Source organism: Lithobates pipiens, unplaced genomic scaffold (genome assembly GCF_037356315.1).
Source record: "Lithobates pipiens isolate NorthernLeopardFrog02 unplaced genomic scaffold, aLitPip1_a1.2 Scaffold_27, whole genome shotgun sequence".
NCBI lineage: Eukaryota > Metazoa > Chordata > Amphibia > Anura > Ranidae > Lithobates > Lithobates pipiens.
The window spans coordinates 102,423,765-102,439,228 of record NW_027507788.1 but is presented as its reverse complement, the minus strand read 5'-3'; the positions used below and the strand labels follow the sequence as shown (position 1 = coordinate 102,439,228).

General features: G+C 40.3%; 1 protein-coding gene across 3 annotated transcripts in view; it reads left to right on the top strand.

Annotated features, from left to right (window-relative positions):
• LOC143934031 (myocardin-like) overlaps nt 1–2,655 on the top strand; it is a 77,780-nt gene extending 75,125 nt beyond the window's left edge. For all 3 annotated transcript variants that reach the window (XM_077457274.1, XM_077457276.1, XM_077457275.1), the window contains 3 exons: nt 265–402; nt 487–541; nt 1,312–2,655. In XM_077457274.1, coding sequence (XP_077313400.1) covers nt 265–402; nt 487–541; nt 1,312–1,781 — 663 coding nt within the window. In that variant the 3' untranslated portion in view covers nt 1,782–2,655. The remainder of the gene's footprint in view (nt 1–264; nt 403–486; nt 542–1,311) is intronic.
• The last annotated feature ends 12,809 nt before the right edge of the window (nt 2,656–15,464 follow it).

Sequence of the window (15,464 nt, the reverse complement as noted above, 5' to 3'; positions counted from 1 at the left end):
CTATATTGAAAAAGTTATTTAATCAGTCTTCAGCACTGTTTTAAACTTTGAGTAAAGACATTTCAAAGCTACTTATTTTTGTACAGCATTTGAAGGAATCTTTATCCTTTCAAAAGCTATGAACTTTTGCCCTCTTAAACTACTAAGCATATCAAAACCGTTGTTCTCACTTTTCCTGTTGGGATCTTGTGGCATTGAAAGTCACAAAGTTATATCTATTTAGAGATGGAATGACCTAACATAAGTTGATTGTCAATCTCTCAGGTTTTTCCACCTCCTACGTGTGAAGTAATCGGGCAAGATTTCGAGCTTCCAATGCAGATCACGGCAAGTCCTGAAAATCCAATACACAAACCTCGCTCCTTTGAGGAGGAACTGCAGGAAGCTATACAAAAGGCACAAGTACGTGGGTCATTGAAAATTGCACATCTACTTCATGGCATATATAATGACAACCTCTAAGTAAATTGTCTATTTTTTTCATAGATGGCCATTACACACTCAATTGAAGATATATTAGAAGAACCTTTACTCCACACAGGTTAGTTTTTTATAATTTTAAAATTAAGTTTAAAGCAACTCTCAGACAGAAGATTTTTCCTCTGTAAATACTACAGAATGCAAGGAGAATTTGAGAACCAACTTTTTATTTCAGCTTAGTTTTAGTTATGTTAAGCACCAGCTTTAACATTTTCTACATCTGCTCTGACTCTTATATACTACTCCACAATATGCAGTCATCAACCCACTCCTTTTTTGCCTTGGCTGAATGTTTTGGGTCATTGTCATGCTGGAAGACATCTTCCTTATCTCATACTGCTAGCCCCCTGTCTCTTACTTGTCCCAGTTTTAATAGGAACCTGCCAGACAAGAAATATGGGAGCTGCTATTACTGATGTGTTTTTTGAAGGTGCAAGTTATATTTATTCTTCTTTCAGGACTTGGTGAGCCAATAGCTTCAAACAAGCAGGTGTATATCTGGCGCCAGACATGTGGAGTGCACATGCTTACTGGGGGGGTCAGTGACTCACTAAGTAGAAAACTTAGTATGGCAGTTCCAACATTTTTATCCTGAGAGGTTCCATTTTAGAAACCCATGGTGCCTAAGCCTCATGTCACTGCCCAAAAAAGAATAAGAAATCCATTTTGTGTTAGCTATTGTTTTATCACCTAATGATGATGAAATTCCATAGTATTTTTCGAGTTGACCCCAATCATTACACATATTTTTCATTTAGGTCGTACTTAACATTTATGCCACTTTCAGTGAGAATTTCTATTCTAAAATATGGTCTCCATTTTGCATTTCAGATGAATTAATGCATGTCGACAATGACCTGGTGGATACCTTAAAGCCAGAAAGCGATCTTCAAAATACATATGCAACTCAAAACAGAAATTTCACAAAGCAACTTCATTGCTGTATGGATGCCCAACCACCACCAACTGTACCCAGTTCTACAATTCTGGAGTTTCCAGTGTGTGGAAATTATGATTTCTTGTCTGGCCAGGATAGCTTCTCAGTCATGTTCTCTCCTGATCAGATTGAAATGCCATCTTCACCAGATCATCCAGAAAACATGTCTCCATCATCGTCGTCTTCCTCATCATCTTGTGCTCCATTTGATCCAGCAGACTGGCTTGAAGCGCTGACATCAGGATCCACTTCCAACTTTGGACCTAGTAGTCCCATGAATTCAAGTATATTTTCCACTGACATTTTTGACTCTCCAGACTTAAGTATTAACAGAATGATCGATCTAATGGTGGAACAGTGGTAATTGAAGAATTGGAAATGGACAAAAGATACCAACTAAAATTCACTCCTACATAACCAATAAAGAAAGATAATCTTTCTCTTGCAATAGTTTTGCTAGTTGGAATAAATGGGGTGAAATGTGTGGTGAAAACTCAGGACATATGATAGGACCTGCTCTTTTTGCATTCTTACCTATCTGCTTCCTGTAGACACTATCTTGGCTGCACTAATACAGAGTAGAGGTGATTACTGTTTAGGAGGATTCACTTTTGCTTTTGATCAAGGCTCCAAAACACAAAGAAGGTTCATTGTATACATTTCCACCTGTAGAGGAAATACAGTGTTCATTGCCACTAATGAAACATCTAATGATGTTAGATATCATGAAAATTGATATTTAAAAAACAACATCGTCTTACCTTAATAACTGTGAAATACGATCTACTTTTGAACAAATTAAAAGCAAATTGTAAAACATTTTACATTACCAGCATTTCCATGGCAGTTTATGAATTCTATATCAGGGCACATATTAAGCGACACACATAATAGGGGTCTATTTATAAAGCAGATAATGTAACTTTCACTAGACATTCTCTAGTGCTGAATAATTCATTGTCATTTAAAACACATGTACCTGGACTATTCACATGCAGTGTTTGGTGAATGTCATATTCACTGCTTTATAAACATGTCCTTAGGTTGTAATTTAACAGGAAAAACTGTTGCATTACAATATGAAGTAAAGACCATTGTTCAATGACTGTAATCTTTGTTAATCAAAACAATCAGTTGTGGTCAATTAGTCAAAGAAAAGAAACTGGATATGGATGATTTCAGATGACATTTTAACTTATATGTATTATTTATACCAGTACAAAAGTTTAATATCTGTACTGCTTTTTTTTTTTTTCATTTTGTTGCTTATTGTAATAATGTTAATATACAGGTGAAATATATACCCGCTGTATGTATTCTATGAGATTATCACAGAGAAGATAAAATTAGGACCCAGTTCCAAACAATATTAGAAACATCAATAAGGTTCTGTTATTCTGTAACCTATAGCATTCAGTCTTATACCAGCTTTTAGGAAGCAAGAGTAGTTAAAGCGGTTGTTTGCCTTATTTGAAAAAAAAAATGAATAGAAGTTAGCAGCTACAAATACTGTAACTGCTGACTTTTAATAAAAGGACACTCACCTGTCCAGGGGTCCAATGGCAGACTCACCGGAAACCAGTTCTTCGCCAGGCCATCGGTACCCCCGCACTGGCAAGTTTACTGTGGACAGCCGACTGTGATTCCGAGATGCTCAGTGCCTGTAGCCTTCTGAGACACGTCACAGGTCCCAGAAGGGGGGGGCGAGTGGGGGGGGGAACTTCCATGGCGATCCAACCAGAAGAGGGAGTGAATACCTGTCAAAACCGCACATAAGGCGGAAGTTCTCTTTTAGGGTGAAGTTCCGCTTTAGACAAAGCAGGGCTGTGGTTGGTTGCTGTTGGTGGCCAAGCAGTCTAAATCTTTAAGCAATTTTGTGATGTAACAGCCAGTATGGTTTTGAATAGATGGCTCCTTAAAGGAGACTGAAAATTACAGGTAAAAAGCTTTTGTCGCCAAAGGTGACAGAAGCATCAGGAGTGTTCCAGTATTTTGTACTGGATAGCGCAATTTTGGTTTGTATGAAAGATGTAGAATAGTTGACAGGTATACAAGTTTGATTCATGGTTTTATAAGCTTCATGAAAATAACAAAGGCCTCTACAAAGTAACTGTGTCATTATTGCGCGTGCACAACTGTGGTGAGTAGTATTTTGGTGCATTAGATAGAAAAGTTGTTACTTTTGTATTTGAACTGCGTGAAGCAGACCTCAAGTTTCAAAATGTCTTTCAAGGATCTAAATGAGAGTCTAGTCTCTTTGAAGTAGGTTAACATCAAACCCCCACAGGGAAGAATCTTGCAGACATAGACCATTCCTATTTCACTTTGTTATCTGAGGCATGTCCTGGGGGTAAGCCTTGTATTTTAGTAAAGCGTGACACAATTCCACAGAAACTTCTTTGCTGTATGCAGTAATACAAATCTGTGGTACACGATTAACAAAATATAGGCCATGTGATATTTGTCACCCATTGAATATGACTCAATGTGTAGAGCCTACATGTTGAGGTTCTCAAAGACTTTATATAGAAAGGGCTTTCTGCTTCAGATAGGTCAGTGGGAACACGATGGACTATAAAAAAACATATAGGTTAACTAACACACCATTTTTTTCATGACCTTTGCTATTGCCAGGTTTAAATAATTTTGAGGTGTTATCCTCAAACCACTGTATCGGTCTTATTTAATATATAAATAAGGGCAATTTAGTGTATTTGGATGGTGACCACAATTGTCACACATATTTAAATCTTCTAGCTTATTTAACTGTACTGCTGACTGCTCAGCAGTGACCTTATGCAAATACATTGTTAACCTTCCAAAACTAATAACAACTGTATCCATCAATCAATTACACAGGATATCCTCATGAGAAGAAAATTCACAACCTGATTCTGATGTAGTAAGACAGAAGGGTCCACTTCCCACAGCACTTACGGTATTTAAGCAACAGCACTGTTGCTTACATTGCTGTGCAAATCAGGATCTAATCATTGGTGCCTAATAGCTTCAGTCTATTTGAACTGTTAGATCTTATTCCAATATTGGCCATTAGGTAGCACTGCAGAAAAAAGTATAATTGTAACTACCTTATTAGGCATCGAGTTGTAACAAATTTGGATTTCTTTCGTTAATTAAAGCAAAGTTATTAATGTAAAAAATAATACACGCATATGCATTAATGAGCCTCTAAACCTAAAATACAATGTTTTTTAGCAGAGTACAATTCTATTCAACCATGCTGAGCAGCACTTTTTTATAAAACAGCTTCTCAAATATATCTGTATTTCTGCTAAGCTAATTAAACTGTAAGAAAATGATCAGTTATTTAAATTGTGTATATCTCTTTATCATAAGGTGATATTTTAGGTTTTAAATAAAGGGGCTGTTTGCCATTAAGAGTAGAAACTGCTATCCTTTCTCCACATGACATTGCAGTGCTTACTCCTTAAGAGTAAAACCTCGTACACACTACTAGTTTTTTTTCGTTCATCCCAGCGGATTGAACAGAAAAAAACTGACCACCCAATGTTAGTAAAGCAATTCCCCCTGCTGTGCTCTTGTGTTCTTACAGGGGGTTGGCCCCCCTGCCAGGACACTCCGGAGAGTGCGCTCAGCCATTGGCTGAGAGTGCTGATCTGGAGCTGATTGGCAGACCTTTTTTTGTCATGCCCCTTTGACTGGAATCTGGCTTCTGTCAGACCGACTCCAGTACACACGGGCAGAATGTGGGCCAGTTTCTATTGAACAGACCAATGCCGCCGAAAATCCACCCTGTGTGTACTAGGCTTTAGGCAGCACTCAAGGGGCTTGAAATCTGAACACACAATAATTAAGGTTTTATTTGGATAATGGAACAAGCTCCTGAGGAAGTTGCGCTTGTGTCTCATTTAACATTAAGAATGACATTGCACAGTTTACTATTCAGGAGTAAAGGCACCATTCAAGGGGCTTGAAAGGTGAACACTCAGTGATAAGGTTTATTTTCATGAGGCACAAGCTCCTGAGGAAGTCTAACTGAGATCAACCTTATCATGTTCACCTATCAAGCCCTGTTTTTCTTTGGAAATATATATATATATATATATATATATATATATATATATATATATATATATATATACATATATATATATATACACATTGGGGACGGAAAGTATTCAGACCCCCTTAAATGTTTCACTCTGTTATATTGCAGCCATTTGCTAAAATTATTTAAGTAAATTTTTTTCCTCATTAATGTACACACAGCACCCCATATCGACAGAAAAACAGAATTGTTGACATTTGTGCAGATTTATTAAAAAAGAAAAACTGACATATCAAATGTTCCTAAGTATTCAGACCCTTTGCTATGACTCCTATATTTAACTCAGGTGCTGTCAATTTCTTCTGATAATCCTTGAGATGGTTCTATACCATTGATTAGGAAAGCCACACAACTGTCTATATAAGACCTTACAAGCTCACAGTGCATGTTAGAGCAAATGAATTTCATGAGGTCAAATGAACTGCCTGAAGAACTCAGAGACAGAACTGTGGCAAGTCACAGATCTGACCAAAATTACAAAAAAAAATAAGAGCACAGTGGCCTCCATAATCCTTAAATGGAAGATGTTTGGAACAACCAGAACCCTTCCTAGAGTTGGCCGTCCGGCCAAATTGAGCTATCGGGGGAGTAGAGCCTTGGTGATAGAGCTAAAGAAGAACCCTAAGATCACTGTGGCTAAGCTCCAGAGATGCAGTCGGGAGATGGGAGAAAGTTGTAGAAAGTAAACCATCACTGCAGCCCTCCACCAGTTGGGGGTTTATGGCAGAGTGGCCTGACGGAAGCCTCTCCTCAGTGCAAGACACATGAAAGCCTGCATGGAGTTTGCCAAAAAAACACCTGAAGGACTCCCAGATGGTGAGAAATAAGATTCTCTGGTCTGATGAGACCAATATAGAACTTTCTGGCCTTGATTCTAAGTGGTATGTGTGGAGAAAACCAGGCACTGCTCATCACCTGTCCAATACAGTCCCAACAGTGAAACATGGTGGTGGCAGCATCATACTGTGGGGGTGTTTTTCAGCTGCAGGGACAAGACGACTGGTTGCAATTGAAGTAAAGATGAATGCGGCTAAGTACAGGGATATATGGGACGAAAACCTTCTCCAGAGTGCTCAGGACTGGGCCGAAGGTTTACCTTCCAACAAGACAATGACCCTAAGCACACAGATAAAATAACAAAGGAGTGGCTTCACAACAACTCTGTGACTTTTCTTGAAGGGCCCAGCCAGAGCCCTAACTTAACCCCTTCCCACCGAGCGTACGCAGATGTGCGTACTCGGCTTCCAGGGGTTATACCGGGATCATGCCCACACCTGCAGGCATCATCCCGGTACCGTTTTTCTGAGCGGGCGATCGGCTTTCCAGCCATAACAACTGATGCGGCTAAAAGCCCCCCTCCCGCTGCCTCCCGACTCTCTTATGTTTTTCAGCGGCTAGGGAGGGACTGGAATGACGCCGTAAGTGTCGTCATTCCAGTATCCTAATTGTAAACACGGAAGCGACGTCATGACGTCACATCCTGTTTACTCGCTGCCAATGGCGCCAGATTTAAAAAAATATACAGTATTCAGAATCGCTGTTTTTGGCGATCTGAATACTTTGAAGTGTAAAGGAGGGATCGGGGGTCTTTCAGACCCCCGATCCCTCCATAAAGAGTACCTGTCACCACCTATTACTGTCACAAGGGATGCTTACATTCCTTGTGACAGCAATAAAAGTGATTAAATTATTATTATTTTTTTAAAACAATTTATTAATTTAAAAATTAATAAAATAAATAAGAAAAAAAAAATGTTTAAAGCGCCCCCCCCTCCCCCCATCGGCGCGAGCTCGCGCAGCAAAGAAAACGCATACGGAAGTCGCGCGCGCATATGTAAACGGTGTTCAAATCACACATGTGAGGTATCGCCACGATCCTCAGAGCGAGAGCAATAATTCTAGCACTAAATCTCCTCTGTAACTCTAACCTGGTAACCGGAAAAAACATTTAAAGCGTCGCCTATTTAGATTTTTACGTACCATAGTTTGTCGTCATTCCACTAGTGCGTGCAATTATAAAGTGTGACATGTTTGGTATCTATTTACTCGGCGTAACATTATCTTTCACATTATGCAAAAAATTGGGCTAATTTTATTGTTTAGTTTTTTTTTAAATTCATGAAAGTGTCCCTTTTCCCAAAAATTTGCGTTTAAAACACTGATGCGCAAATACCGCGTGACATAAAATATTGCAACAATCGCCATTTTATTCTCTAGAGTCTCTGCTAAAAATATATATATAATGTTTGGGGGTTCTAAGTAATTTTCAGCAAAAAATATGGATTTTAGCTTGTAAACACCAAATGTCAAAAATAGGCTTAATCGTGAAAGGGTTAAACCCAATTGAGCATCTCTGGAGAGACCTAAAAATGGCTGTCCACCAACGTTTACCATCCAACCTGACAGAACTGGAGAGGATCTGCAAGGAGGAATGGCAGAGGATTCCCAAATCCAGGTGTGAAAAACTTGTTGCACCTTTCCCAAAAAGACACATGGCTGTCTTAGATCAAAAGGGTGCTTCGACTAAATACTGAGCAAAGGGTCTGAATACTTAGGACCATGTGATGTTTCAGTTTTTCTTTTTGAATAAATCTGCAAAAATGTCAATATGGGGTGCTGTGTGTACATTAATGAGGAAAAAAATGAACTTTGATGATTTTAGCAAATGGCTGCAATATAACAAAGAGTGAAAAATTTAAGGGGGTCTGAATACTTTCCGTCCCCACTGTATATATATATATATATATATATATATATATATATATATATATATATATATATAATCTCAGAAATGTGAGTACACCCCTCACATTTTTGAAAATATTTTATTATATCTTTTAATGTGACAACACTGAAGAAATTACACTTTGCTGCAATGTAAAGTAGTTAGTGTACAGCTTGTATAACAGTGTACATTTGCTGTCCCGTTAAAATAACTTAACACACAGCCATTGTCATTAATCTCTAAACTGCTGGCAACAAAAGTAAGTACATCTCTAAGTGAAAATGTCCAAATTGGGCCCAATTAGCCATTTTCACTCCCCGGTGTGTCATGTGACTCATTACAAGGTTACAAGGTCTCGGGTGTGAATGGGGAGCAGGTGTGTTGCATTGATGTTATTGCTCTAACTCTCTCATACTGATCACTGGAAGTTCAACATGGCACCTCATGGCAAAGAACTCTGAGGATCTGAAAAAAATAACTGTTGCTCTACATAAAAATGGCCTAGGCTATAAGAAGATTTATAAAACCCTGAAACTGAGCTGCAGCATGGTGGCCAAGATCATAACAGGTTTAACAGGACAGGTTGCACTCAGAATAGGCCTCGCCATGGTCGACCAAAGAAGTAGAGTGCACATGCTTAGCGTCATATCCAGAGGTTGTCCTTGAGAAATAGACGTATGAGTGCTGCCAGCATTGCTGCAGAGGTTGAAGGGGTGGGGGTGTCAGCCTGTCAGTGCTCACACCATACACTGCATCAAATTGGTCTGCATGGCTGTTGTCCCAGAAGGAAGCCTCTTCTAAAGATGATGCACAAGAAAGCCCGCAAACAGTTTGCTGAAGACAAGCAGACTAAGGACATAGATTACTGGAACCATGTCCTGTGGTCTGATGAGACCAGGATAAACTTTTTTGGTTTAGATGGTGTCAAGCGTGTGTCGCGGCAACCAGGTGAGGAGTAGAAAGACAAGTGTATATAAAGGGGTGGGTCCTGCGCAAATCGTGCCACTCAAATAAAATACACAAATTCAAAATAATATAAATATGTGCATACATACAATGCCGTGAAAAAAAATATAGTCCAAAAAACAGCACGCATAAAAATATATAAAAAATATATGGAAAAAAGGTTTAATGATAGAACAATAATAAAATGTCCGCTACTCAAGGCTCCCAGAACTCTCACCTTTAAACGAAGTGAATAAGCAAATCAAACAAACTCCAGGATTCTCTTATTTCATTCATAAATAATAAATAATAGCCATCAAGCAATCCAAAGGAGGGATGCAATTATTGCTCCCTACAATATATTTTTTATATATTTTTATGCGTGCTGTTTTTTGGACTATATTTTTTTTCACGGCATTGTATGTATGCACATATTTATATTATTTTGAATTTGTGTATTTTATTTGAGTGGCACGATTTGCGCAGGACCCACCCCTTTATATTCATTATTTAATAGTTTGTGCTCACTATTTTGTCCTGCTGCATTTTTTAGTTAGCATTTGCACTTTATATCACTCAGGCTCTTTTTCACAGCATCTGTGTTTCATTATATCTGATTTTGGATTTTGTTCCACTTTAGTCACTTATTACCACTTAGCGGCGCGAAGGCTGACCACTTTTATTTTTTTGAGAAAGACAAGTGTGTCTTTCCTACAGTCAATCATGGTAGTGGGAGTGTCATGGTCTGGGGCTGCATGAGTGTTGCACTGGAGATCTACAGTTCATTGAGCGAACCATGAATGGCAACATGTACTGTGACATTATAAAGCAGATCCCCTCCCTTCGGAGACTGGGCCGCAGGGCAATATTCCAACTTGACACCAAACATGCCTCCAAGAAGACCACTGCCTTGCTAAAGAAGCTGAGGGTAAAGGCGATGGACTGGTGAAGCATGTCTTCAGAGCTAAACCCTATTGAGCATCTGTGGGGCATTCTCAAATGGAAGGTGGAGGAGGGCAGGGTCTCTAACATCCACCAGCTCCATGATGCCATGGAGCAGAGGAAGAGGACTCCAATGACAACATGTGAAGCTCTGGTGAACTCCATGCCCAAGAGGGTTAAGGCAGTGCTGGAAAATAATGGTGACCACACAAAATATTGACACTTTGGGCCCAAATTGGACATTTCCCTTAGGGGTGTACTCAATTTTGTTGCCAGCAGTTTAGACATTAATGGCTGTGTGTTGTGTTATTTTGAGGGGACAGGAAATTGACACTGTTATACAAGCTGTACACTCACTACTTTACATTGTAGCAAAGTTTAATTTCTTCAGTGTTGTCATCTGAAAAGATATAATAAAATATTTACAAAAATGAGAGGGGTGTACTCACTTTTGTGAGATACTGTATATATCTATATACCAGAAAGCAGAATATCTGTGTGAAGAACCTCAGATGGAGAGTTTTCAAACTTCATTGCTACAACTAATTCTGGGACAGGAAAGCTCAATGTTTACAGTTGTACTTCAAAACAGCCGAGAAATAAAAATATGGCGGCTTTCATTCCAAGCTCCTTAAACGGTTATTTTATCTGCACAGTTGCAGTATGTAACAGCAGAAAGTAATTTTGTAACAGGGTATTAGAGTAAGAAAAAAAAAACAACAGAAAGGAGAAAGGTGCTTACATTTCTATGAATGAGTAGCTGGGTAATCAATATTTTCAGTAACATCTATGGTCATAAACATGACCACTCCTGTATGCCTTTTCACACAGGGGCACATGGGCAGCAAAATATATGGTTGATCGTTGTTTTTATTGCTCCCTACAAAATAGCATAATGGCTGGGCAGGTCTATCCACATTGCTGTGGAAAGATGTTTTGTGGTGCAGCAAATTTAACTCATTAATTCCACATTTGCCAGACAGTTTCCCTTGCCAACCATGCCCATTGAAATAAATGGGACCATGACAAAAACACACTGGGATAAAAGAGCAGGTGTGTAGGAGGTGGTGGTGTCACCTAAGTAGTTGCAAATGTTGTTGTAGGAAAGACTGTTTTATAATATACATATTCATGCTTGCATGAAGCTCTTGTTCACGTAGTGGTTCTAAACACATGAACAAGAACTTCATGCAAGCCAATCTTGTAGTTTAGGTACCCCTGCCATAGCACCCTGTCTACTATAATGATTGAATAAAAAATGCAGCAGCACAATGCTATGGTCATGTCTGTGCTTTCTTATCCTGTTTGGCAGCTTCAAGTATTGGATGGACATTATGGTATATGCCGTAATGGTAAAGATCAATAAAAAGTGTATGCTAAGGGCTGTTAGTGATATAGTCTCTGTATTTTTACAGTTAAAAAAGTGGACACTGATATGTTACAGTGCAAAAAAAATGTACTTATGCATTTGGCCTCAGTGGTGGGAACTGTTCTCTGGAGCTCCTGACTTGTGATGCTCATTGTTAGGTTAAAGTAGAACTACAGTGGAACCTTGGATTACGAGCATAATCCGTTACAGGAATGCTTGTAATCCAAAGCACTCACATAGAAGTCAATGGAAATGACGATAATTTGTTCCACATTGACTTCTATTGCATGCAATAATGCATGTGGCCAGAGGTGGGGGGAGGAGGTGCTGGAGAGACTCAGAAAAACTTGGAAACTGCTCGGCTGCACTCGGAAAGGCTCAGAAACACTCAGGAACTGAGTATTTCCAAGTGTTTCCGAGTGTTTCTGAGTATTTCTGAACAGCTCTGAAGGTCACCGGCGCCCCGCACCTCTGGCCAAATGCAGAACTGCATACTGCAGAGGCTCGAATCCTGCTCGTTTTTGTGAGACAACACTTGCAAACCAAGTCAGGTCATTGCTCGTATTGCGAAACGCTAGTTTCCGCGTTACTCGCAACATGAGGTTCCACTGTATAGGTAAAATGTTTTTTTTACCTTTTGGATTAAGGGAACTCCTACGGGACTCCTAGGTCACCAGAACTAGGGCCCCCCTTGGAAGATTTTCCCTCTATTTCTTTTCTGGGGACAACACAAAATTTGGGATTTTCTTTTACTTTCACTTTTAATGATAATGGTAAACAGGACAAATAGAGAGGGTGGATCTCCTTAACAAGGGCACAGACAGCAATAAAAGCTGACAGGTTTTCTAATCCCTCTACACTCTATCCAAAAAAAAAAAAAAGAAGATGTGCCTCTAGTTATACTTTAAATAACTTAAAATAATTGTGAAGGATTGTTTTTATTTTTTATTTAAATAACAAAGATGTCATACTTACCTCCACTGTACAGTTAGTTTTGCACAGGGTGGCCCTGAACATCCTCTTCTGGGATTCCTCGGTGGTTCTCTAACCGTGGCTGTGATTGACAGCAGTGGGAGCCAATCACTCCCGCTGCTGTTTCAACCAATGAGAAGGGAAAGTCCCCAGAGACTTTCATGCACATCGCTGGATTGAGATGGTGCTTAGGTAAGTATTAGGGGGCTGCTACATACAGAAGTTTTTTTTAGAATGCGTGAAGGTAAAAAAAAAAAAACCTTGAGCCTTTAGAACCACTTTAACCACTTCAGCCCCGGAAGATTTTACCCCCTTCCTGACCAGAGCATTTTATGCGATTCGGCACTGTCATTTTAACTGGTTGTGCGACGTTGTACCCAAACAAAATCGCTGTCCTTTTTTTCCCACAAATAGAGCTTTCTTTTGGTGGTATTTGACCACCTCTGCGGTTTTTATTTTTTGAGTTATAAACAAAAAAGTGCGGATTTTGAAAAAAAAGCAATATATTTGACTTTTTGCTATAATAAATAGCCCCAGAAATATATTTCTCAGTTTAAATCGATATTTATTCTTCTACATATTTTTGGTAAAAAAAATCAATTGATATTGATTGGTTTGTGCAAAAGTTATAGCGTCTACAAAATAGGGGATGGATTTTTGGCATTTTCATGATTATTTTATTTTATTAGTAATGGCGGTGATCTGCAATTTTTATAATGACTGCAACATTATGGCGGACAAATGCGTCCTAGGCAGGTGTTCTAACTGTAGGGGGATGGGATACAACTGACATGACAGCGATCACTGCTCCTAATGAAAAGGAGCAGTAGATCTCTTTCATGTCACAAGGCAGAACAGGGAAATACCTTGTTTACAAAGGCATCTCCACACCGCAATTGCAGGCCTCCGGCAAACATCGAGTTCCCGGTCCCAGGGTCATGCTCCCGTGGCAGGCATGCACCGCCAGTGGCACGCACGCACCCGATAGGCGGAAAATTCAAAGGGATGTACAGGTACGCCCATTTGCCTGCCTGTGCCATTCTGCCTGTGCCATTCTGCCGGCGCACATCTGTGTGTGGCGATTGGCAAGTGGTTAAGACTGAAGCAGATGTACTGTTACTGAATCAGCCGTGGAAGTGACTAAAGAGACCAGGGGGCTAGCTTTATTAATGAAATGTTTTTTCATTAAATTTTTCCAAATAAAGATTTCTGTATGATAGTTTAAAGTACTGTATAATGTACGAACCCCATAATTTAAGCAAAAACTTCCTTTATTTTTGTACATTGCCTGATTGACCGAAATCCATCTTCATTCATTCCTCATACACTCCTCCTCCCAGACACTGCAGCTCAGAGTGGGAGGGTTTTAGCAACAGAGGCAGTGCTGTCAATTAAGGAAACAATGGGTAGGACTTGTAGTGGGCAGGTGCTGATTGACAAGTTACAATCATTTCAATCAGCAGTGACAATGCTAATAACCATGCCCCCTGCAACATTTTTCATCCCACTATAGTGCAATTAAGCAGAGACTACAGTGCAGTGTTGTTTTCCCACCATCACAGGAAGCTGCATTAGGTGAATTTTACTGCCAGAATCAATATACTTTTGTTGGGGGTGTTAGGTAATACATAGTTTCATTTTAGGCTGCATTTACAAGCCCTGTAAAAGGTGGTGTTTTTGATCAAAACCAAGTGCCTACTGAAGGATGGGCAAATGTACTGACACAAATATCTTAGTACCGACGTGAGCGGTTTACGTTTGTTCAGCATGAAACACCAACAAAACCATTATTTACATGATCCAGCTATAGTATCCTATTCAATATATTTTTCCCTGCAATACTGGTTGGAATGCTCCAACCACATGGGTTCTAGATGCTCTTTTTCGTCATCATGTGTGAATAGTGATGGACGAAATTCCGACGGGACGTTTCGCAAACGCGAACCACAGGTTCGTGGCGGGCCCCATTCACTTTAATGGCAGGCGAACCTTAAAAACCTCCAGGTCATATCTTCAGCCACAAAATACTTACTAGCTGTGCACACATAGTCCCACAGCATGGACACTGACATAACAAAAGTATTAAGTGAATCTGGGATCGACAACGACAAGCATTCTTTTTTTATCTGTGAAATTTTGTCAATTCAGGAGCGCATGAAGGCCATGGAGTAGAGTCAAGGTCAGGTCAGGCTATGAAGGGGATGCAGGAGATGATCAGTGCCACAGTCAGGGCAGCGCAGTCCTGTGCCAGTGTCCCAGTGTGCCAACCTGTGCTTGAGCCCCTGACCCCTCCCTCAGCCCGGCCCTTACCACCACCTATGCAGGGCTCCACTGCAGTGGTCCGGAGGTGCCAGTCCTATGCTGATCCTCAGCCATGGTGCTGGCACTGCCTGCTGATTGTCTTCTCCGCTGCTATCTCCCTCACTGACACCAGCACCGCGATAGAGACTGAGCACTGACACCAGCACCGAGATAGAGAGCACTGACACCAGCACCGAGATAGAGAGCACTGACACAAGCACTGAGATAGAGAGCACTGACACCAGCACTGAGATAGAGAGCACTGACACCAGCGCCGAGATAGAGAGCACTGACACCAACACTGAGATAGAGAGTACTGACACCAGCACCATGATAGAGAGCACTGACACCAGCACCGAGATAGAGAGCACTGACACCAGCACTGACACCAGCAACTCACTGCGGGACCCAAAAATATGACACCGCTCAACCTCTTCAAACAGGAGGGTACGGGCATATAGTACGGTGTGCTATTTTTGTACAAATGAGCCAAAGGTAGAAAAAGGTCAATCTGCTAGATTATTTAAATCATTTATGCATATACATGGTCTACTGGTCCCATGTGTTGAATTCCTCCGAGATCCATGCCTCATTCATTTTTATAAATGGGAGGTAGTCAACGCTGTTGTGAGCTAGGCGAGTGCGCTTATCAGTCACGATCCCCCCTGCGGCGCTGAACGCCCTTTCGGACAGGACACTGGAT